General features: G+C 38.2%; 1 protein-coding gene across 4 annotated transcripts in view; it reads left to right on the top strand.

The window, feature by feature from the left end:
* AP2B1 (adaptor related protein complex 2 subunit beta 1) overlaps positions 1-25878 on the top strand; it is a 122746-nt gene that overhangs the window by 21690 nt on the left and 75178 nt on the right. For all 4 annotated transcript variants that reach the window (XM_082603537.1, XM_082603538.1, XM_082603540.1 and 1 more), the window contains 7 exons: positions 10715-10905; positions 13157-13378; positions 13896-14016; positions 14150-14245; positions 20778-20893; positions 22932-23097; positions 24642-24740. In XM_082603537.1, the coding sequence (XP_082459663.1) occupies positions 10715-10905; positions 13157-13378; positions 13896-14016; positions 14150-14245; positions 20778-20893; positions 22932-23097; positions 24642-24740 (1011 nt within the window). The remainder of the gene's footprint in view (positions 1-10714; positions 10906-13156; positions 13379-13895; positions 14017-14149; positions 14246-20777; positions 20894-22931; positions 23098-24641; positions 24741-25878) is intronic.

The raw sequence follows: 25878 nt of genomic DNA on the forward strand, positions 1-25878 counted from the left end.
ACAGATGCTTTTACTTACAGTGTTTTTTATAGTCCTCATATCTTCTCAACTAGAGGTTATTCTGAATTAGAAGTTATTCTAGGCCTTTCTCACCTTCTTAGGTGGCCCACACTCTGTGGAGTGTGTTTCTCCTTAAATAAATACACTTCTTACCTAAAAAAAAAAAAAGAAGAAGTTATTCCATGTTAGAGATCAAGCAGTGTATACTCGAAGAGGCTAAAGAATAATCCCAGGGCTTCCCTGGTGGCGCAGTGGTTGAGAGTCCGCCTGCCGATGCAGGGGACACAGGTTTGTGCCCCGGTGCGGGAAGATCCGACATGCCGCGGAGCAGCTAGGCCCGTGAGTCATGGCCTCTGAGCCTGTGCGTCCAGAGCCTGTGCTCCGCAACGGGAGAGGCCACAACAGTGAGAGGCCCGCATACCGCAAAAAAAAAAGAAAAAAAAAAGGAATAATCCCGAAGTCATACAGCTAGTGGTAATGTAGCCAGGATTCTAACCTAGGTCTGAGTCCCAATACCCATTACTGGTCACTGCCTTCAAGAGTATATATATACAACATGTTTAGAACTGTTTGGTTTTCTCAAAATGGTTAAAATTTTGAACGGATAAAGGCATTAATTATCTGAGAACTGTTTTACTATGGAAATCCTCCAAATCCTCTTAATCTGATGATGGGTATGTGTCCTACTTTACTGTTCTTGAGGGGGAATTTTGTTCCACTTTTTCAGAAGTTGCTCCACATGGTGGCAGCACTGTACCAGCAAATATCAGAACCTCTTGCAAAAGGAATTAATGCTTCTAGGGTGTTCTGCCTTAGTAGTTTTCTTGTAGCTCACTTTAGAAGGGCATCCTAGATGTGAAAGCACCAGAACATCTGGAGAAATTACTTTGAAATTGGAGGGTAACATGTTGATAAAAATCTGACTACTCTTGGGGTTATGTTGACCTTCAGGTTGATTCCTGGTAGTATGCTTTGCTACAAGTAATAGGACTTTATTATATTTTCATTTCCTGTCTTTTATGGGGGAATCTCACACACCTCATTTTCCTGCAGTTGTTTTTACCATTTTATACTTTAGTTAAAACTGACTTTCCGTGAAATACTATTTGAAAGAGAAAAGATAGTTTGAAGTAAAAAAATTCTCACCGTTAAGTCCTAGGTTAACCTCCCTGAGTCTGTTTCCTCTTCTGTAGAGTGAGAGGTACCATCTTAGAGAGTCGTTAGGAGTATTAATTGAGCTCTTGCATAAAAAGCATCTGTGAAAGTGCCTGGCTTATGAGAGTTCATGAAATGATGGCTGCTGCTGCTGTGATTATGAAGTAGACATTAGGCAAAGGTTAACATTATTGCTACAATATTAATTTAAAGGGTTCTGACCCTTTTGATAGCCATACAGGTTCATATGGTAAAATCTTTCTGAGGGAATTAAAGCTAAACTTATTTCCAGACACAGACTTATTAGTCCATTATTTTGAAAGTAAACGTATTCAGAATGAGGAAGCACTTTGGCATGAGAGGAAAATAGCTCCTATGATTTCTTCACAAATAATCAGAGTTTTGAAAATTCTATCTCACTAAATTGATATTTGCAAGAAAGATACACTTTTGGGTGATAGTGATAATTCTCTAGCTTTTGCCCATGCATTAGGATTTTCCCTCCTTACTGCAGTTTTTCTTTTCTCTCTTAGAGGCATTTTGAGGTATTCCAACTTCAGTTAATGTTTACACCAGAATGTGCCACTCCAGAGACTCTCTTGACAGCCCCACCACGTGTACTTTGCTTTTCGTTTGTGAGCTCAGGTCTCCTAAATCCTTTGGCTCAGCGCCTTAGCCCCTTTGATCTTCTAAGCCTCTGAGTTCTACCATCACTCTGAGAACTGCCCCTGGGAACGCCCTTCTTCCATTGCTCTGTCCTGTCTGCCAAAGCACAGACTACTGAATTAGTTAAATAAACAAAACAAAAAAAAGCCCCAGAAACATATTTTTGTTTGTTGAGAGTTTTTCTGCACAAGCAGCATGCTCTCAGAACTTGGCCCAGTATGGCCTTTAGCAACGGTTCTAGTTAAACTGCCAGCTTCTTTTAATATGAACTTATTTTGGAAAGCTGTTTTATGAAAAATAACAGTTTTTTTCTCAGAAAAAGTATGTATTTTAACCATGTGCTAGCCAGCATGTGGAAGCCACATGAGATTATGACAGTGGTTCTCAACTGGGGGTGATTTTGCTTCCTGGGAGACAGTTGGCATTGTTAGGAAACACTTTCGGTTGTCACAACTGATGGGAAGGTTGCTACTGGCATCTAGTAGGTAGAGTTCAAGGATACTTTAAACATCCTGCAGTGCACAGGGAGCCCCCTACAACAACATGAAGGACTAATTTGTTTTAAAAATTTAAATAATACCTGACATATAGTAAATGCTTAATAAATGACAGCTATTCTTGAGAAACAGATCTAACGTGACGTACTTTCTGGTTATTGTAATTTCTGTTTAGGCTTTAGAAGGTTTGTGGTGGTTTGCTGTCAGTCTGAGATGATAAATGTTGAAAAACTGAAGTCTCTCTAGATCACTTTGTAAATTTGAGAAGGATTTTTATCAGAATACGTTTGTTATCCTCATGGGCAACGTTAAATCGTCTATTAATGACCTCATTTAATTTAGTACTTCAATTGTATGAATTCTGTTATCCCTAAGTATATATCAATAAATAGGAGAAGAGTTATAAAATTAAAATATTATACAGAAGCGAAATTAGAAATGTGTACTGCTCTTCATGCCCAGCGTCCATAGAGGAGTACCAGAGCTGGTAGAATTTTAGGCGTGTGTGAGAGCATCAGTATGTGGTAGGCCTGGGTAAGAATGATGTAGGAGGTAACATGTTCCCTCAGTCTGTGTCTGGATGCCCCAAGTAAGTAGTGTTGTATTTGGTACTAAAAGATGAGTTGCTGGTAACTTCTGCAGGATCCGAGTGTTGAGTAAGTGGAATCATTGGAGGCTGCTCCGTTATAAGGGCAAGTGCCCATCTCAGTGCTTTTCAGTTTTTAAATTCTTGCAGAGGAAGGAAACAACTTTTGTTTTCCTTTATGATAAACTTTTTATGTGTATTCTCACCTTAGGAATTTTAATCATCAGTTTTCAATTTATCAGTTATTACTAACTTAGGTTTGTTTTTTTTTTAAATCTCATTTTAGGGGCGGGTTTTTAGATTTAGAGAAAAGTTGCAAAGACCGTACAGAAAGTTCTCATATACCTAACTTCACACAGTTTTACTTAATGTTAACATCTTACATAACCATGGTACCTTTGTCAAAACTAAGAAATTGGCATTGGTACATTACTATAAACTGGAGTACAGACTTTATTTCACCCGTTTCAACACAAATATCCTTTTGCTATTCCAGGATTCAGTCCAGCATACCAAATTGCATTTAATCACTTCCTCTTATAAAGAGTTGACTCACACTTCATGAAAGTATCTCAAAAACAGAAAAGTGCTTTGTAACTGTGAACTTTTTTTTTTTTTTTTTTTTTTTTTCGCTCCAGTACTAACACATGAGGGTTAAAACTCAGGCTCTGAAACCAACCAGACTTGGATTTGTATCCTGGTCTGCCATTCTTAGCTTGGTGGTCTCCCTAAATATCTCAGTATCCTTGTCTACAAAATGGAGATTATAAACAGTGCCTCTATCATTGGATCGTTGTGAAAAATAAAAGAGGGCTTGCAAAGCACTTAATAGTGGACCTGGTATAGAGTAAGCCCTTAATAATAACAAACGTTTCTTTATTGTATAGTGATCGTGGTGCTGGTTATTAATGATTTTAGAAGGGTTAATATTTCAATGGCAAATTTATTTTTTAAAGGTATTTAATTCTTTTTTTAAATAAAGCTGTTTTTATTTTATTATTTTTTATAATTTTATTTTATTTATTTATTTTTCACTGTGTTGTGTTTTCGTTGCTGTGTGCGGGCTTTCTCTAGTTGCAGTGAGTGGGGGGCTACTCTTCCTTGCGGTGTGCGGGTTTCTCATTGCATTGGCTTCTCGTTGCAGAGCACGGGCTCTGGGCTCGCAGGTTTCAGTAGTTATGGCACGCAGACTCTAGAGCGTAGGCTCAGTAGTTGTGGTGCACGGGCTTAGTTGCTCCGTGGCATGTGGGACCTTCCCGGACCAGGGGTCAAACCCATGTCCCCTGCATTGGCAGGCGGATTCTTTTTTTTTTTTTTTTTTTTTTTTTCTTTTTGCGGTATGCGGGCCTCTCACTGTTGTGGCCTCCCCCGTTGCGGAGCACAGGCTCCGGACGCGCAGGCCCAGCGGCCATGGCTCACGGGCCCAGCCGCTCCGCGGCATATGGGATCCTCCCAGACCGGGGCACGAACCCGTATCCCCTGCATCGGCAGGCGGACTCTCAACCACTGCGCCACCAGGGAGGCCCGGCAGGCGGATTCTTAACCACTGTGTCACCGGGGAAGTCCCAAAGATATTTAATTCTTTTGTATACATTATTTAAAGCCAGACATTATTTTTCAGGGTGATTCTGAGGGCAGCTTATCTACAAATGAAGCTAAATCTATTTACAGTATTACTTAACACATCATTGCAGGATTACTTTTAAAAGATAATTGTTCAAGGATATGACTAAAGCAGTTTTCGTCGGCAACTTCCTGAAAACTGGATCTGTTGTACATAGTAATTCAGTAGTGTACCGAAAGATCACGGCTTATTCATTTCTTAGTGTCCCTTTTAAAATGATCTCAAGGCTCTAATTTGGCAGGGGATTACTTACTCTCAAAAGGGAGATAATGGTGTGATAATAAATTTTTTGTTTTGTTCATGTTGCAGCATGCTTTTGTGTGATTTTAGGGCTGGTGGGCCAAGTAACTCTTGGCTTCTTAGGAGTGCCTTTTGTCCATTTGTAGATATTTATTTGTAGTGTTTTAGCTTTGTGAATATTCTCATTTCATCAAAACACATCTTAAGCTACTTATGTAAGCCCCTTAAGTAAGTAATGAGTTTTATTGAGTCTAATTTTTAAATCTTACTTGTTACCACATATTCAGACTTTCTTGCTGTAATGGGATGTGTTGACTCCACTAGGTAGATGTGTTCACTTCGCTTCCTCATTCTGGGAAAGAAGATGGGGAAAAAAACGGAACATTACAGAATGTCATATGTAGTTCAGCATATTATTAGTTGGCAGTCTGGACAGTGTCTTGGATTAAAGCATGACTGTAAAATTAACTGGTACCATAGAGTCATTGTATTCTTTTTTTTTTAATAATGCATTTAAAAATTTTTATTTATTTATATTGGCTGTGTTAGGTCTTCGTTGCTGCACGCAGGCTTTCTCTAGTTGCGGCGAGCGGGGGCTACTCTTCGTTGCAGTGCGTGGGCTTCTCATTGCAGTGGCTTCACTTGTTGCAGAGCATGGGCTCTAGGCACGTGGTCTTCAGTAGTTGCGGTGCGTGGGCTTCAGTAGTTGCAGCACACGAGCTCAGTAGTTGTGGCTCGAGGGCTCTAGAGCGCAGACTCAGTAGTTGTGGCGCATGGGCTTAGTTGCTCCGCGGCATGTGGGAGCTTCCCGGACCAGGGACTGCATCCGTGTCCCCTGCATTGGCAGGCAGATTCTTAACCACTGCGCCACCAGGGAAGTCCAGTCATTGTGTTCTTAAGGAGATGATAATGACTGAAACATGCTTAGAATAAATGCCCTGTGCTTTAACGTGTTATTTGAGGCAACTCCATGAAGAAGAAAGTGAGATTCTGAACTGTTGCTGATTTTCAAGAGGATAAAAGTATGCAAATCACCTTTATTTTCCATTATAATAGTTTTGGTCAGTTATTCTACTGCGTTCAATTTATTCAAGTCTTCAGGGACAGCAGCCAAAAGGACTGTAAATTGAGCGGGAAAATTGAAGTGTTTGTTCAGAGTGTGTGACCTTGAAGGTCATTGCTAGAAATGAAAGTCTTCTAAATATAGTTAATAGGAGGAAGTCACTGTATTGGGAAGTGCTACTTTTCTTGGGTTCTGAGGCTATGAAAATGAGTGAAATTAGAGAGATCATTCAAAGGGACAGGGAAATGTGTGAGAGATTTCTCCTAAAGGAGCTTCTGTCTGTGATACTCCACTCCCAATGTATATCTAGATTTCCTTCTAGAGTTCTTTTTTTACAGTATCATTTTTATTTTAATCCTACCCACCACTCCAGCTTGTTCCTTAAAAATAAATAAATAAATAAAAATGAGGTCTGGGACTTCCCTGGTGGTCCAGTGGTTAAGACTCCACTTGCAGGGAAGAAGATCCTGCAGGCCGCAGGGCGCAGCCAAAAAATAAAAAAAAAAGTAATGTCAAATTTATGTCCTCAGAATTGCTGCATATGAGACAGGGGTAGCTTATAAATCAGATTTTATAGCTGGATAGTAAATCTTGCCTCTTTGAAGTGCTGCTAGGATGTGATTATCTCTGAAATATATAAAGTAGGAGAATACATTTTTCTCCTTGTATAAATCTGCCTGGAAATAATGTTTTGATTAGATTATTCTCCCCAGCTTCGATTTTTCTTTCCCTTTCCCCCATTTGAAATTCACAGCTCTTGGAACTTCTATAAATGCAGGCGGCAGAGTGATTAGTACTCAGACACTAGAGTCAGATACAGGCCTTGAGTTTGTATTCAAGCATTTTCCCTTTCCAGCTTTGTAGGCTAAGCAAGTCACTGAATTTCTCTAATCCTATTTATAAATTCATTTTTAAAGCCTATTTCCTTATCTGTAATAGGTGGATTTTGATAGCAACTACCTTAGAGTTGCTGGGAAGGTAAATGGCATAGAAAGTGTTCAGTAAGTTTTAGCTATTATTGTCTTTTATCTCTTTGTCCAATTCTATTAGGTATAGTATAAAGTAAGTCAAAACACAAATTGCTTACGTTAAAAAAAAATTCAGCAGACTCCGAGGGTCCACGATGAACTGTCAAATTATAGGGAAGTCTGTAGTTAGGGCAGAGAAAAAGTTGTCTAGTACTGAGTGTGATTTTACACACACACATGCATGTGCACGCATACTTCTGTATATGTTTGTGTTTAATATATGTATCTGTAAAGTATACATATTATATTAGGTCTACGGGGGTAGGGGTGGGATGGGGAGGAGGAATGTTTCATTGCAGTCTCCCGAAGAACAGAATTTACCATAATTGGGAGGCAAGATGAATTTAAAAAAATTTTTTTGATGCTATGGGATATGTTCCTTTGTAGCCTAGATGCCAGCTTTTTGTAAATCAACCAGTGTGCTGAGAAAACTCACTTAAACCCTATTTATAAATTCATTTTTAAAGCAAAACTTCCTTTAGAAACCCCTTTCTTTCTTGGGAACTCCAGTTTTTCTGAGATTATAATTAAAAGGCCATTGTTCTCTTCATGGCAGTGTTTCCTAAAAGAACTGCCAGTTTTCTAGGGAGGAAAATGTTATGCATGTTAGTCTTAGTTCAGATTGAAAGTGATGGTACAAGAGAAAGAGACATAACCTTTGTTTTAATACACTAGTAAACCAGGGCAGTTACTGCAAGAGTCAGCTTTTTCTTTTTTTTTTTTTTTAAATTTATTTATTTTATTTTTGGCTGTGTTGGGTCTTCGTTTCTGTGCGAGGGCTTTCTCTAGTTGCGGGGAGCGGAGGCCACTCTTCATCGCAGTGCGCAGGCCTCTCACTGTCGCGGCCTCTCTTGTTGCGGAGCACAGGCTCCAGATGCGCAGGCTCAGTAGCTGTGGCTCACGGGCTTAGTTGCTCCGCTGCATGTGGAATCTTCCTAGACCAGGGCTTGAACCTGTGTCCCCTGCATTAGCAGGCAGATTCTCAACCACTGTGCCACCAGGGAAGCCCCAGCTTTTTCTTTTGATAATGAATTATTGTTTGGAGAAGGCTCTCTGGGAAGAGGAAGTAAATCATGTTTCAATCCATTATTTTTAAAGTTTATTTTTAAAAACATAATATATGTACTACATTCTATACAAAATTCCAAAGAAACACAGAGACAGGTGAGTTGTCCTGTGTACCCCAGCTACTCAGCTGCTGTCTTGAAGTCAGTCTTTGCCTGCTTGAGATTTGATGCTCATTTTAAGTTTCCATTAGAGTGAGAGAAGCATGGCTTACTGACCAGGAGAACTCTAAGCAGCTCTTTATGGGCCCACCTCAGTATATTTCTGAAAACTTAGCAGTATGAATGTGCAGATTAGGAGATGAAAGTGGAAAGGTAGAATAGAAGGAATTTTAGAGGAATAGCAGTAGAGTTTTGTTATTGGGTGTGTATCTCCTCTGGTCAGTCATTGGCTCAGTGACCATTTGGCAGTGATCTTTTTTCCCCATGCAGACTTTTCTAAACATAATCATATAATCTGATCTCTCTGGATCTTTTAATTAGATTTACTTTTCCCTGTTTTCTTGTTTTAATGTGATAATAAGTGAAAACTGCCTGTTTTACCACCAGAACATATACTTCATTAGCTGCATTATATACTTGGTTTAATTTCCAGTTACCTGTGATGTTAGCAGAGGAATTCTGATTGTTCATTCTGTTCAACATTTCCTGTTAACAGACCTTATATTTACTTTTTTTTTAACATTAAAAAAGTTTGACTGGCAGAAATGGTAAGTTGTGACAGGACATTTGTTTTGGACGAACTGGTAACCAAGACTGGGCGTGTGTTGGCAGCGAGAGAGGAAAACAGGCATTTGTTCTTGCAGTGTGACATTTTGATCCTTTATCCTGTAATCCAGTGTATTAAGCGTATTATACAGGGGAAACACAGTCTCTTTTCCCTGCATGTAAAGCACTGAGATGATGGAGATTATTGTTTCACTTTTCATGCTTTTTTAATTTTTACTAAAGGCCATGCTTGATGGTGTGGTTGGCAAACAAAAATTAAGTCAGGAAAGAACCTCATGCCTGCTACCATGTGATAGGTGGACTAGATAATCCTTCTCGATTTGTCTTAATAACAATAAAATATTATATCCATAATCATACTTACCAAGTGAACTTTTGATTTTTTTTCATCTTGGAATTTTTTGTCCTGATCACTAAATTATAACTGAAGGTGATTCCATTTGTGACATCATTATCTTAGTTAATGGATACTGTCATGAATGTATTATTTGATTTAAAAAATCATATTCTCTAGAATTTATCTTCTAGGTAAAATCATATACTGGGATAATCTGCAGAGTACCCAAGTGATACGGATATTAAAATCAACAGCTAAACTGTAACCATTATGTTTCTTCTCTTGCTAGCAAAAGGATAATCATACCACTCTTAGTTTCTCAAGCTTTTAACAGGGACTTTAGTAAGAACTAAAAATGAGTTGACATTTTTGGGAATCTTTTCAATATACATAATTAATGAAGCTGCTACCTATTGCATCTCATTTATGCTTACAGAACATTTATATATAGCCTTACTGTGCTAATATTTAGCGACAGCTGAGAGCCTCACTGCAAAATGTGGTTTTAAATTCACTTGTACAGAGCTATAGTTTTTTGTCTATTTTTGGGTGTTTTTATAATCTTAAAATTACTTTAAACATTCATTGGTTGTAGATTTCTTAGTTAAATTAGACATAATCTGTAATTTTGATCAAGTGTCCACTTTTTTTTCTTGCAGCTAGTATGGATTTCTGGGTCTGTAAGTCAGGATACAAGTGTACTTTCTTATATTTGGTAGCAATTTTTCATTTATCATAGTGCCTGAGTTAAGGATACATTTGAGGTACCATATTTCATTGATTCTAAGATGCATTGTTATTTCCTGTATTACGTAGAAAGAAAAATACCTCCTATTAAGCTGACATGCCGTTGATTATTAAATATATCCCAACTTCAGAGATGTTAATATGAAAAACTGTGCAACTCAGTCTTGATGAATTATGGTAATATTACCACCTTAACTTTCTATAAGGCTTTGTAGAAAGCACTTATACATAAGGCATCTGATTTTATCCTCAAACTAAAGCTAATCTGTGAGGTGGATTAAATTATCCCATTTTCAGATGAGGAAATTGAATTTCATGGAGATTATGTGCTTGCCCAACGTCATGTTACAGTGAACTATGGTTTCAAGGTCACATTTTCTTACTCTGAGACTTAAGGTGTGACTGACACCGGAAGTATCGCCTCCCCACCCCCCAGTACATGCACACCCATACACCTGTAAAATTGTTTGGCCTAGATTTTTCTTTCCATTGCCTAATGTACATGTTTCATATTTAAACTTCACTGTTTTGTGTTTTTTGTTTTGTTTTGGCTGCGAGGCATGTGGGATCTTAGTTCTCCAACCAGGGATTGAACCCATGCCCCTCTGCAGTGGAAGCACAAGTCTTAACCACTGGACTGCCAGGGAAGTCCCTAACCTTCACTTCTTTTACAGCTGTTCACGTGTCTTAATTCTATTGATAGTTTTGACTACTATTAAAATTATTATTGTTTTAATAGTAAATCATGAGGGACTCTCTGCTAATATGTGAATTGTTTTAATTCTGTGTTGCCTGACCATGAGGAAGCTATATATGCCATCATTGGTGGTTTATTATACGTTTTGAAAGCAGTATATCTCTTTCTAGCTGACTGGGTAAAATGTTCAGGAACGGTTATGAGTTGAGATCTATGAAGTGATCCAGAGAAATAGTTGTACTGTTCTTGACAAATCAAGGTCATATCTGCTTCTTTCCAAGGTGGTGGCTAATGCTGTAGCAGCATTATCTGAAATCAGTGAATCTCACCCAAACAGCAACTTACTCGATCTGAATCCACAGAACATTAATAAGCTACTGACAGCCCTGAATGAGTGCACCGAATGGGGCCAGATTTTCATCCTGGACTGCCTGTCTAATTACAACCCTAAAGATGACCGGGAGGCTCAGAGGTCAGTCTGTTTTTCTGGATAGTATCTAGGAGTCTTGCCTGGTTCAATAATTTCTAGTAAGTCTGTATTAGAATAAGGGTCTGTTACGTTGAGAAAATCAGTGGCTTATGGGATATATATTGCTATCCTGTGGTATTTTCTCAATGTATTTAGGGACATTTTAGGTGATAGAGTAAACCATGCAAAAAATAGCTCTTCTTAAGAGGAGATGTGTATTTTTCATTTCTTTTTTGAACAGGATAGTTACAACCCTCTGAAAAAACTCTCCCTCATCGTGGTCTCACATCTCCCATACAGCAATTCCTAGCCATTTGGCAAACAAAGGTTTTTTGAGTGTCTCTCACTGTAGTAACAAAATTTTCGTTCTTTTAGATACATAGTAAGTGGCTTGATACTAGTTATTGAGCTGCCTTATACCTATAATTAGCACTAGAGAAACTGTGTTGGAGCCAGCAGAATGTATGATGTCTTCCGTTAGATACAAGAATCACATCAGTCTGAATTTGGAGAAGATTTTGGAAGGCACACCTGGATTGTTCTGCTCAGCTCTCTACCACTTTAGTGTTGCAGATTTTCTTTTGACTATCAGATACTGACTACGAAATTTCATATACACATACATACATTTTAGTTTACAGAATTGGAGGTATCATCAGTTTTTACTGAGCACTTTGTGTATGTAGGCACTGTACTAGGCAAAATAATTCTGAAGAATTGTTGGCTTTTCATTTTATTTTATTTTATTTATTTATTTTTTTGTGGTACGTGGGCCTCTCATCGCTGTGGCCTCTCCCATTGCGGAGCACAGGCTCCGGACGCGCAGGCTCAGCGGCCATGGCTCACGGGCCCAGCCGCTCCGCGGCATGTGGGATCTTCCTGGACCGGGGCACGAACCCGTGTCCCCTGCATCGGTAGGCAGACCCTCAACCACTGCGCCACCAGGGAAGCCCTGGCTCTTCATTTTAATTATGGTAGATAGGAACCTTCCTTGCCCGGCTAAAGCTCGAGCTACTATAGTGTAAGTGCTCTTCACTTGTCTGGGAAATTGTTCCCTCTGGATTTAACCAAAGCTCACCCTGATAGTTTCTTTCTATCACTGAAAGTACAAATATCTTCTGGAAAGAACTTTACATACCATTTTAGTTTCTCTTGGTCATTGACATCTCACACTCATTCACTCAGCAAATATTTATTGAGCCTATGCTGTATGCCAGGCATTGTTCTAGGCTCTGAGGATATAGCAGTGGACAGACAAAAATCATAGCTCTTATGGAACACTTATTCTGAGGGATAGGGCAGGAGTATATATAATATGTATACGTAATACAGCATAGAATAGGTCGGATGATGATAAGTGCTAATAAGAAAGGTAAAGTAAGGAAGAGATCTAACAAATGCTGGATGGTCAGGAAAGGTCTCCCTGAGGAGGTAGCATTTGTATAAAGACCTAAAGGAGGTCAGGGAGTCAGCCAAGTAGATACAGGAGGAAGGGAGAAAAACACAGCTTACTTATCTTGTGTCCTTAACTGAGTCAGCTAGCCACTCACGTTGCCTCAGAGCTATCAAAATTAGGTTAATTTCTGAAGAACCCTCAATGGATAACTAAATATTCTATATTTTATGAGACATTTAAGTGTAGGTGGCAGGGACTAGGAGAAGGGGATGAGGTTGAGAGAGTATTGCAGTGGTATTGTGTTGTTAAAAACAAACAAACACCCTTTCCGAGATTCCCTTATTATGCTGAATGCAAGAGGTTGGGTGGTTTTCCCTGTCAGCCCATCTCCTTCTGCATCTTACAGTGAAACTTCAGCCACCGTTGGTTGATATCTCTCATTATGAAATAACTCTCAGAATGCTTAATTTGACTTCGTATAGGCTGAGGAGAAATGGGCTGTGAGGCAGGGAGCCCTTACATAATATGGGGAGACAGAGAGGACTATAAAATAGGAAGGTAAATGGTGTGAGCTTCAGGTGTTTGGGGTATTGGCTGGTTTCCTTCCAGTTTGAACATCCCTTATTGCTGGTTTCCTAAAGTCTTCTGATAGCCCTGCTCTGTTTGTAGTTTGTTGGGATTGAGGCGTCTGCAGTGTTGGATCCCAAATTTACCTATGTGTGGAGTTTTGACTTTTCTAACTGATTTTCTAATTTCTTTATACCTGGGCCACGGGAACCTCTGACAACATTACCTTATAGATTGGATTGAGCAAAGAAATTATAATTTAAGGTACTAATTTTCATTTTCTGTCCTCAGTATCTGTGAGCGGGTAACTCCTCGGCTATCTCATGCCAACTCAGCAGTGGTGCTTTCAGCAGTAAAAGTCCTAATGAAATTTCTAGAGTTGTTACCCAAGGACTCTGACTACTACAATATGCTGCTGAAGAAGTTGGCCCCTCCGCTTGTCACTTTGCTGTCTGGGGAGCCAGAGGTGCAGTACGTCGCCCTGAGGAACATTAACCTAATCGTCCAGAAAAGGTTGGGAAAAAATGAATTGGTGATTAAAGTGTTTGTAATTTTGAATTAAACTTAATAACATCAGTATTAAAGAGGATTGTGTTAAAACTCTGTTTAATGTATGGAAATGAAAATACTATATGGCAGGCAACTTGCCCAGGGTCAGGAGGCTAACAGTTGATTTTAGAGTGTTCCTACGATGAATGCCTGGTGTTGCTGTACAATTTAGTTTCTTTTCTGAAGGAACTCTTAGTTGTATGATAGCTAATGTCTGCTTAATATGGTTCAATTTGGATCAGGTTGTTGTTCTTCCAGTGGTTCTTCTTGGCAATATATACTTTACTCCTTAAAAAGGATAAAAATAGTCTGCCAGATGGATCAGGTTAGAGGGGTGTAGAGGAAGTTTGTGAGTTTTTTTCCCTGGAGTGGAGTGTGTGAGTGGAGAGCAGAGAAGCACAGGTTAGGTATTAATGCAGACTCAGAAGGATATATCAATATATGCCTCACCTTTCTTATCTTGTGTTTCTGTGTACCACAGGCCTGAAATCTTGAAGCAGGAGATCAAAGTTTTCTTTGTGAAGTACAATGATCCCATCTATGTGAAACTAGAGAAATTGGACATCATGATTCGTTTGGCATCCCAAGCCAACATTGCTCAGGTCAGACTTAAAGTAGATTCAAGTTAAGATCTAATAACTTAGATCTTAAGATCTGGACTTCAGAAAAACCTAGGCCATGAAATTGCTGTTGGAGAATCCTTAATGATTGTTCGCTTCATGGATTTTTTAACAGGTTCTGGCAGAACTGAAGGAATATGCCACAGAGGTGGATGTCGACTTTGTGCGCAAAGCTGTGCGGGCCATCGGACGGTGTGCCATCAAGGTGGAGGTAAGTGTCCCATGGTCATTGTGATCACGTTGTGGGACTCTCGGTATTCTCTCCACCTCTGTCCTTAAAATACATTTTTAAGTTTATCAAAATAATAAAGCACATTGTTAAAATATTAAAGAATTTTTAATGAAAAACAGCCGTCCCTGGTCCCTCTCTTTCCCGAGGGAATCATGTTTAACTCTGTTCCTAGTTTTAGTTATTTTGATTACTTCCGTATCTCTAATATCCTCACGCTACTATTTATTGATTTGCCAATTGTAGACATTGTCTATTAACTTTCCGCTATGAGAGAAGCAACTTAGTTCATATACTCCGTCACTCCTACTTCTACCCTTCTGTATAGATCCCCTGTATAGTTATATCATGAGGTTTTTGTTCCTACATTATCTTTGTAAATTGAGATAATATACCTTTATTTCTTGTCCTATCAACTGGAGTCTTGCAAAGCTTACTGTGCGTATTATGCCTGTAAATATGTAGAGCCTACACAATCAAATGATTGCGTTTTCTTTCTTATAAAGGCTTTTGTTTTTTCTGGAGTTTATGATGGCCTTTGTTGTTGTTGTTTTTTAATTTCATTGTGACTTCATTGCACTCCTATCTTTTTCCAGCTTTTCAAGCATAATATCAAATTAATAAAACTTTTCTTTTGTTCTAGACCCTTCTCTCTTCCAGTCCTCTGTCCTTCCAGTTCTTACTCCAGTCTGGGTGGTTGCTTTCTTGTCTTCTGCATAGCCGTCTTTCCATACAGCCTCCCTTCATTGCTGTTTCTTGTTATGGGTACTTTTTCATAGCATTCCTTTTTTTGCGGTTGCAGTAGTTTCTTAAATCTCTTGTGATGTGAATCACAGTTTTTGGTTTTGTTTCTGCAGTTTGAATTTAATTATCTGGAGTATTTTATGGTGATGGTTGCATGTCTATATATGATTTTTTAATTGACGTGTATACCATACTTACAGTAAATTGCTGCCTATTTATATTAAAAATGAGATGACAAAAGTTGTCAGGACTTCTGTGCACATAGGCAGGGCTGTTGACTAGCAGGTTTCTGCTTTAGGGCAGGGAGTTGATCTTTACTTGGAAGTCCTCTTGAAGAGCTTCTCTGTGGTCTTAGAGGGCATATTGGTTCTAGCTTGGTTGCAGCCTTGCAGTAGGTATTAAGGGCTACAACTTAAAATGCAATGCTTCATCAGTCACCAAGCCTCTGTTGTTCTTCCTCATTCAGAAGTTTGTTGCAATTAATGATGGCTTCTGTTCACAACGATATTGTGGATTCAGAGCTCCATATTTGTTCTTACTACTTGACAATGTGCAATTCTGCTTTTTTCTTTTGACATTTTATTTAATTATTTATTTATTGGCTGCGTTGGGTCTTCATTGCTGCGCGTGGGCTTTCTCTAGTCGCGGCGAGTTGGGGCTACTCTTCGTTGCGGTGCACAGGGGCTTCTCATTTCGGTGGCTTCTCCTGTGGTAGAGCACGGACTCTAGGCACGCGAGCCTAGGTAGTTGCAGCACGCGGCCTCAGTAGTTGTGGCTTGTGGGCTGTAGAGCACAGGCTTAGTAGTTGTGGTGCACTGGCTTATTTGCTTCGCCGTATGTGGGATCTTCCTGGACCAGGGCTCCAACCCGTGTCCCCTGCATTGGCAGGCGGATTCTTAACCGCTGCACCACCAGGGAAGTCCCTACAGTTCTCCGTTGAGTCAGATTGGACCATATGATTTCACAAGGATAGTTACTAAAATAATTTGTACCGTATGACCAGTGCTTCACAGGAACAGAAGGAAACATGCTGTGTCAGAGAAGTGTCTCTGAAAGCCAAATTCCTAATTGGCCTTCCTTGTTTTTATTTACTGAATGCTGCTTCGTATAGTTACCACTGATACATCATTTAGTAGACTAGTCGTTATAGCAAGAAGTTAGTGAATCCTGGTTTCTACTTCTGGTTCTGCTAGCTCAGTTGCTTCAGATACTTAATATATACTTCTGTTGCTCCATTTGAGAAATGGGAAAATCTGTTTATTGGATCTTGATGTGTTACATCTTTTTTTTTACTACCACACTTCTTAACTTACCACCACTACTTAACCTTTTTTCTTTTCTCATTGTGGAATAGCCACCTGCTTATGGTATTAATGCAGACAATTTTCAGAGCTATTTTGGTAGCAGCAGTGTCATTTTGTGCTTTTCACTGCCAGAATGTCATTGTCTTACTAACCTCTCTGACAGTGCTCTTGCAAAGAGTCTCATTCCAAAGTTAAAGGGATTTTTCTATCCCTGGAATTACTAGAAAGTGTTCTCAAAGCATCTAGATTCCTAGCGGCTGTTAGTACTGTCCATTGTGACTAAATGGAAAAGTTATCCATCATCTTCTGGAAGAGATGAACTTCTGGTGGCTCTCACTTCTTCCTTTGATTCAGGGTGCCCTGGTGGGAATATGAGTGTGTGAGGAATGAACTTCCTTTGGAAGCTTAAGATCAGCCTTCAAGAATCCTGCCTTTTAGCTAGTGTTCTTTTATCTCCAGTTACCTGGATTTGCCTAAGAACTTTTCTTAGAACTGGTTAAATCATGTAAGTTATTAGTTGGAAAGAGTTGCCTAGTCCAGACACAGTTATTGGGGCAGGAGAGGCAGTGATTGCCTGTTTTTAACTAACCTATCCATGGGACAAGGGCAAGAACAGTGAGGGAATTGTAATAGCCTTTCTCTGTAGCTTCCAGACTGAGCTGCTGCTTTTCTCTCAGGGCATCTGACCCTTTTTTAATGTGTAGTTGGTTTCAAAGATATGACAGATGAGAAAAAAAGAATTTTAGTTTAGTGCTTAGCTAAGATAACAGGGCCTATTGTAAAATTTGGGTGTTAAGAGTTGGAGTTGTTTTTTATCATGACTGTAAGTACAGGTGTTTCCTTGTTGCTTTAAGTATCCTGAGGTGAAAAAAATGTATAATTTTATCATATTAAGTTGGTTAGGTTAAAGATTAAGCATAAGCCATTGAGTCAATAAATAACACTGAATAAGCAATTTCATAGTACTGTTTTTTCAGTGACTTTTGCCTATTCTTTTTTGTTTGGTTGTTTTTTTTAATAGATTTTACTCTCCACCCCACCTCCAGCTTTATTGAGGTATGACTGACAGATTTAAAGCTGTATATATTACAGTGTATACCTGTTTCTTTAAGGAGGAAATAAACCCCTGCCCTCCTTTTCTTACAAATAAAATGATTTTATTTGTTTGCGAGATTTATTTATATGTTTGGTTTTGTTTGAGAGAGATTAAGTCACTAAGTTAAGGTATTCCTCACTTCCCACTCTTCTGTTCTTTGGTGTTTACCATTTCTCATTTTTGTAGCTCGAGATAAAGTACTGACTTACGTCTTATGCAAGCAAAGCATATGTATTTACTACATAAAATCATAAAAAAAGACAAGTTAAAAGTAGAACACTGCTTTCTCCTACCCCTATTCTACCCTCCCAGAGGTGAGGTGGACGTGATTTTAAGTCTTTGTTTACATAGTCCTCCATAAACAGGTGTGTTTTTTTACAAAAACGAGATCATTCTACAAATGCTATTTACTTATGTTTTGTAGTCTGCTTTTTTTGCTTATTATACATGGACATTTTCCCATGTTACTGATAATATTTTACATCATTTTTAGTGGTTTGTAGACGTACTGTGTGATTGCTTCATAATTATTTAGCCTTTCCCTTCCTGTGTGGACCTTAAAGTTCTTTCTGCTCTTTTTGCAAATAATGGTTATAAGGAGGATCCTTGTAGCTAAATCTTTAATCTCTAGTTGAGGTGACTTTTTTTTCATTACGCTTAGCCATTTGGAATTGCTTTTTCAAGGCGTGTGTATCTTTTTTCAACGTGTTATCTTTTCCACATTGATTTTTTAAAGTTTTTTATAATTAATTAAAGGTATTAATTCATTTAATACCCCTTCATTTCATTAATAGTTATTTTCCCAATTATTTTCCTTTGGATTTCATTTGACTTCTTGATGCATAAGAGTTCGCATTTCCTATGTAGTGAGTTCTATCCATTTTCTCTCAATATCTTTTTTTTTTTTAAATAATACATTTATTTATTTATTTATTTTGGGCTGCATTGGGTCTTCGTTGCTGTGTGTGGGCTTTCTCTAGTTGCGGAGAGCGGGGGCTACTCTTCGTCGCGGTGCGCGGGCTTCTCCTTGCGGTGGCTTCTCTTGTTGCGGAGCATAGGCTCTAGGTGCTTGGGCTTCAGTAGTTGTGGCATGCAGCCTCAGTAGTTTTGGCTCGCGGGCTCTAGAGCACAGGCTCAGTAGTTGTCACGGGCTTTGTTGCTCTGTGGCATGTGGGATCTTCCTGGACCAGGGCTCGAACCCGTGTCCCCTGCATTGGCAGGCGGATTCTTAACCACTGAGCCACCAGGGAAGTCCCTCTCCCAATGATATCTTTAGTGGCACACCTAGAAAATTGTGCTTCACTCAAAGTTATATAAAATTCACTTATTTTCTACTTTAATGGCAGTGGTTTGGTTAAGGATAAGAGTGTGGGGATCAAACACCAGAACAATTCATCCTTTCCTTACTGTTATGAAATGTTGTCTTTATCATATACCAAATTTTATATGTCTGTATGCCTTTCTCTGTTTCTGGACTTACTTTGTATATACAATGATTGGATATTTACTTTTGTTCCTCTGCCATACTGCTTTAATGGTGTTTTAAAAATTTAATCAAAAGCAACATAGGTGAGATGACAATTTGCTTGAAAATTACTATCCTAGACTTAAATGTTTTTGAATATTGATGCATCATGGGAGATGGCCTTTTGTTTATTTTTATTATAATAATGAAACTAAGGGTTCAGTAAATGTTAGCTTTCTATCAGGCCCTATGTTGAGTACTTTATTTGTACTATCTAATTTGATAATTTAACCCTTACATGCTTTATAATTTATCATAACTTTTATATTTAAAATTTCCCAACTGTTTTGCTGTTGTAATAACAGCACAGGAAATAACTAGTTGAAAATGAATAAAATAGAATTCAAAAATGGGAAAACCACAATAATAAAAGAGAACAGAATCATCATATATATGACCTCATATAAATAACCTCAAGATGCAATTTTGTTTTCGTTATATTGCTTGGAATGGTTTAAATTATAGTACCTTTAGAAGATTTTATTACAGAAATTTTTAGGTATACGCTAAGGTAAAATTCCACCGTCCATCTTGAACAAATATCAACACATTGCTGTTCCCATTTGATCTTTTCCCTCTCCCTCCCCCTTCAAGGGAGTGGGTTACTGTTAAATTTTAATGCAGATCTCAGATATGATCTTATTAGAGTAGTCCAATGTGTATATCTAATAGATAAGGTCCTCTAAAAAAAAATTGTCATGATATCCTTACCGTACTCAACAAACAGTAACTCTTAATCTCATTAAATACCTAGTCCATGTTCAGTTTTCCCTAATTGTGTCTTAATGTCTTCTTACAGTTGCCTTGTTCAAATCAAAATCTAAACAAGAGCTAGCTATACATTGCATTTGGTTAATATGTCTCTTAAGTCTTTACTTACTTATTTGGGTGCCACTTATTGAAAGGACAGATCATTAGGCTTGTAGAATTTTCCAGAGTCTAGATTTGGCTGATAGTATTTTAGTGATGTTGTTTATCTCATTCCTTCATCCCCTTTAGAAAATTAAATCTAGAGGCTTGGTAATATTCATGTTTAGTGTTTTTGGCAAGAATACCTCTTAGATGCTGCTGTGAATTTCCTATTGCATCTTATCAGGAGGCATATAATGGAATGACCCATCATAATACATTGTAATATATGATAAATCAGTCCTTGGTTTTTAGGATCTCTCTTCTGGAACCCTTCTTTTAAAAACTATGACTTATTGTTTCAATACATTAGTTTTGTCACTTGTATTCTTCCATATTCCCTTCATTAATAAAAGACTAATAGGTTAAATTCTATTTTATAGATGAACCATAGGCTGTGGAAAATTGCAGTTTATCAGTTATATAGCCCAGAAGATGGCAGATTTTTCTTAGAGTTTTTTGAGTCACAGATAACTTTGAAAATATAATGAAAACTGTAAACCTTCTCCCAGGAAAATATGCTTGTGTGCACAAATGAAATTTGGCAGTTTCATTTCAAGAGGTTTAAAGATGCCTTCTGTCTGTGCTCATTCATGAACTGCAGATAAAGACCTCCTACTTTGGCTTATTCTTTCATTCTTATTCTTTCCTTCTACCTTGACTTATGCTTTCTTCTCAATTCTGTCATCCTGGCTATCCAAGATGATTTTTTTCACTTGAACTGTCTCTTGTAATGAGTAAAATTTGGAGTATATCTAGAACTTCTGTATATCTCCATCAGATAACCCAGCCTCTAGTATAGTGTGGTCAAATTAAGTGCCTCATCTTTTAGTCTAGTTTAGTTGATACACCTGAATGTTCCAAAAAAATATTTTTTATGTTGAGGTTGTGTTATTGGATAGATCATCTGACTTCTCATTATGTTCCTCTTTGCAGCAATCTGCAGAGCGCTGTGTAAGCACATTGCTTGATCTCATCCAAACCAAAGTAAATTATGTGGTCCAAGAGGCGATTGTTGTCATCAGGGATATCTTCCGCAAATACCCCAACAAGTACGTCCAGATACTTCTGCCCCTCTTCCTTAGATCATTTAGGAAATGTTTAAGTAAGGCACTTTGAGGTTGGCTAGGTAAGAATTAGTCTTTGTAAAGTAACTGGTCATAATTGAATACTTTATTAAAAATCAGAAACATATAAGTTGGTTAGCACAAGGATTAAAATCTGATTTTTCACCCTGCTTTATCACTTTTAGAAGAATTGAAGCTCTGTCTGAATATGCATTGTCAATTGGCATATATTAAAGTTAGCCAGATTCTTTGGTGATGAAGTTACTATTAAATAAGGATACCCATATATTCCAGGTTGTCTGGGCATAATCCATTTTACGCCTCTTACCAGGCATAATTAATAATTGTGCCCCTTTTCACTCTCAGAAACGTCTCAGTTTGAATAATAAATTTTATGGTCACCTTACTGTAAAAGCCAGGGAGGTGACAGCTTCACTATTCACTTAGTATGTTACCTAGTACTTGTAGAAATTTATAGAACATGCAACAATAAATTGTCAGAGTTTCAGGCCTTTTCTGAAGTATTGTAGCTGCTTGCATTAAGATATACAAAATCTACATTTTCACTCCACAAAAATTTTCACATTGAGGCCTCTTAGTTATGAAACAAAAATACTTTTTCAGATTTGCTTTTGAAGGCAAACAATTAAGGAATCCGAAAGAGTGAAATGAGAGCAGATCTTATAAGCATCCTGAATCTCATTTTACTTTATAATCATAGAGGTGAACTGTGCTAAGGCTTCTGATTATCATTAAAGATAATGTGAAATGAAGTGACTTGCAGTTAGTTAGCTTAGTGGTGGACTCAGAATTAGAAGAAATATTTTAATAAGGTAGTGGTTTATTAAGCATTATATATACTATATATATATATATATATATATTTATTTATTTTTTTTTTAGTTCTAGAAATGGTATTTTTGGAAAAAGGATCATATACTTTTACCACTCTCCCAGGAAAGAGGAGGGTTGGGTTTCTAAACTTCTTGATTAAGTGGGGAGGTGTATATCTTAACATGCTTGGTAAAGAAATGTGTCCATTTCTGGTTTGTATTACTGAGGGATTATGATAGTTTAATTTTAAGAAAGCATTATCAAGAACCTGGTTTAATCAGTGCAAATAGGGCAAACAATTAAGTGTATTGTTCAGTTGTCCATATCTCATTTATTATACAATTTCATTCTGATGTTTAAAAGTACACTAGCCGGGCTTCCCTGGTGGTGCAGTGGTTGAGAGTCCGCCTGCCGATGCAGGGGACACGGGTTCGTGCCCCGGTCCAGGAGGATCCCACATGCTGCGGAGTGGCTGGGCCCGTGAGCCATGGCCTCTGAGCCTGCGTGTCCGGAGCCTGTGCTCCGCAACGGGAGAGGCCCACGTACCGCAAAACAAACAAACAAACGGACAAACAAAAAAAACCAAACTACATTAGCCAAGGAGATGGATTTAACATGGTAAAGGATGAGAGCTATAGACCTGTAAAAATAAATACTTGAATTGCTTATTTCTTTAGAAAAACAGGTCATTAGTGTGGGTGCCTTGGAAGGAAGGAACATAAAGATCTCTGTAGAAAGCAGAGATAGGCGGATAAGAGACAAAATGACTGTTTCTGGATGCTGTTGTCTGACTCCATTTTCCTAATAGTAAAGGGGAATTTCTGTTCCTCTACGATGAAGGTAAAATGAAGTAATAGGAAAATTCTCTGATCTAGTTATGAGAAAGACTGTGAGAAACGTAAGGTAGTGGTATAATCTTAAACCATTGGTTAGTTTTTCCTTGTGAAAAGAATATCTGACAAGCTTTTATAAAGATTTATGGTCTAGTTATTAAAACATAATTGAAGGAAAATTGAAGACATTTATAGTTTTCTGGCTTTAAAGCCTGTACATTCTCTTGACTAAAAGTCTTTGTAGTTTGGTGGTGGTTTAGGGTACCTCGTCCATGGTTTTTTGCTTTTTAGGCTTCATTGTTAAATACACTTCTCAGTTTTGCCTTCTGTAACCATAGTCCATTTTGTTATATCAGATATGAAAGTATCATTGCCACTTTGTGTGAGAACTTAGACTCACTGGATGAGCCAGACGCTCGAGCAGCTATGATTTGGATTGTGGGAGAATATGCTGAAAGAATTGACAATGCAGATGAGTTACTAGAGAGCTTCCTGGAAGGTTTTCATGATGAAAGCACCCAGGTAAGTTCCCATCTATATCTTATGTATTAGATGTTTTGGGGACGGTTTCCGGAAAGGTAAAGGTTAGGCAGTTTCATGTGTGTGAAGCTATATACACATATAGTATGTTCATTTTTCTCCCAAAAAGGGGTGACCTTTTTCAGTTGTGCTAACTTCTGTTGGAACAAGCCTGCCTAATTTAGACAAAGGTTCTCAAACTTTAATGAGCCTTAGAAGCACCTAAGCACTGGTGTTTAACCTGTATTAAAGGGCAGGTTGCTGGGCCCCGCCCCTAGAGTTTCTGAGTCAGTAGGTCTGAGGTGGGCCTAAGCGTGTTCATTTCCTACAAGGTTGAGGGTGGTGATGTTATTGCTGCTGCTAGTCCAGAACCACACTTTGACAGCTACTGACTTAGAGCAGTAGTTATGACTTTTTAATTTTCTGTCACTTAAAGATGATTACCCATTGCTGTTAGTAATGGTTGTGGCTCAGTCGCAGCTGGTGTTTTTGTCTGGGGTGAAGGCCGGCATGTGCAGTTTGAAAAGATTCTTTGTGGATGGTTAGACTCCTTCCCATCTTCTGTCTGTCTTCTACCAAAACTGAGAGACCTTCGAGTCAAAGGCCCAGAGAAGCAGATAAATTATTAAACCTTTTTCCCTGGCATTTGTACTCACTGCAAATTGAAGTTCATGTGTGTAATCTGTCATAGTAATTTTAATAGGCCCTACAAGGAACATATACCAGCCAGCAGTTTCATGGTTCGGCAGGGGACTTTTTTTTTTTTTAATTATTATTTTAAAATTTGTATTCTTTTTTTTTTAATAGATTTGTTTCATTTATTTATTTATTTATTTATGGCTGCATTGGGTCTTCCGTTGCTGTGCACGGGCTTTCTCTAGTTGCCGCGAGCGGGGACCACTCTTCATTGCAGCGCGAGGGCTTCTCATTGTGGTGGCTTCTCTTGTTGCGGAGCACAAGCTCTAGGCGCGCAGGCTTCAGTAGTTGTGGCTCATGGGCTTAGTTGCTCTGCGGCATGTGGGATCTTCCTGGACCAGGGCTCAAACCCGTGTCCCCTGCATTGGTAGGCGGATTCTTAACCACTGCACCACCAGGGAAGCCCTAGCATGCCACTCTTAATTGGTTGTGATCTGGCATAATTCTACTGTCTTGGCTCTTGCCTCAGTATGATAAATGATTCCCTAATTCCCTGGAAGTTGTAGCTTTTGGTAGAAGTAAATAATAAAGAATTTGGTCAGGAACAATTTTATTGCCATCAGTATGTTAGCATGTACTTTAAGAAATACAGGTGATTATCTGGGCCAGAAACAAACCAGCAGTTTTTGATGCCAAAAAATGCAATTTGGAGATAGGAGGCTAGTGAGTTTTCAGTTGATGAAAACCTTTGACTGCTATTGTTGATATTGGCTGAGTTTTAACCTTTGTTTCTTAATCAAAGTCAGAAAGACCTCATAGTAAGTCATATTTGGGAAAATATCACTTTGGAATTCATGGTGTGGAATAATGCAAATACCTTTCACTTTACCTATTAAATTACATTTCCTTAGGTACAGCTCACTCTGCTTACTGCCATAGTGAAGCTGTTTCTCAAGAAACCATCAGAAACGCAGGAGCTGGTACAGCAGGTCTTGAGTTTGGCAACACAGGTAAGAAATCTGAAAAAAGCATGGAGTTGATTTGTCTTGTTTTAAATTCTAGGAAATTGTGAAACTTCTTCCAAGAAGGTTCATTTGCAGAGATTGTAAACGGAAGCAGTGCAGTCTTTAGGTTCTGTTAAAAAAATAGAAACAGTGCCTCTTTTACATATTCTACTGAATTAAAACTGGTTGTATGGCTTCTAAATGAATTGACTGACTCCGGTTTTAATGATAATTCATGAAAATTGAACTTAGACTCCTTAGTGTTAATGAAGGACATGACTGTGAAAATGACATTGAGTCTCACAGTATGTCCTGGGGGACTTAATTTCAGCTTTCAAATGAAAGTACCCTGTAGAGATGGTAAATGTTTTGACAAATATCTTGTATGCTGTTCTACCTTCTAGATAAGTTGCCTTTCTCTTTAAGTAATTTTAAAGTGCTAATGCTGCTTCCTTAATTATTTAGTATTTTTGGTCCTTTTAGGGAGGGTACTGATTTCAGAAATGTGGCAACCAGCTGGATACACAGAAATCAAAGTAATTACTTATTCTGATGTAACTAGTGTAATGATCAGTCCATCATGATCCAATAATGTTCTTAATTGAATTTGAGAACAGGCTGGCTTTAGCAGGCTGTCAAGAGTTATGATGTGTGTTTACACATGGAATCTGATTCAGATATTCAATTTACCATTTTCCTCTTTCATCTCTTTATAGTTGTATATTAACAGAATTTGAACTCTTTTTATAGTTCTTTAACCTAATTCTGAGCTGTCATCTTTCCTTTTTTTTTTGCTCTGGGGAGCTTTATTTCACATCAGTAATGAGCACAATTGGAGGACTAAATATGGTAAATCCTGTAATTAATTAGTACGGTTGAGGTGTGCACTTAGTACACTTCTTGAAACCCAGTTCCAAACTGAGACCACAAATGTGAACCTTGAATAGTTGCCAATACATCACCTGTTAAGTGGTCAAAGCGCATCGTTTGGTACATGATAAATGCAAAGTTCTTCTTTGCTCTGACAGTATTTAATTTTAGAAATGCCAGGAATCCATTTTAAGGAAAAGAAGTTCGACGGGCAGATAAGGCATTTGAAAACTTAATGGAATACTATAAAGCAGACAACATTATTAAATAAGTT

This window comes from Mesoplodon mirus (genome assembly GCF_964341445.2).
Source record: "Mesoplodon mirus genome assembly, chromosome: 18".
NCBI lineage: Eukaryota > Metazoa > Chordata > Mammalia > Artiodactyla > Ziphiidae > Mesoplodon > Mesoplodon mirus.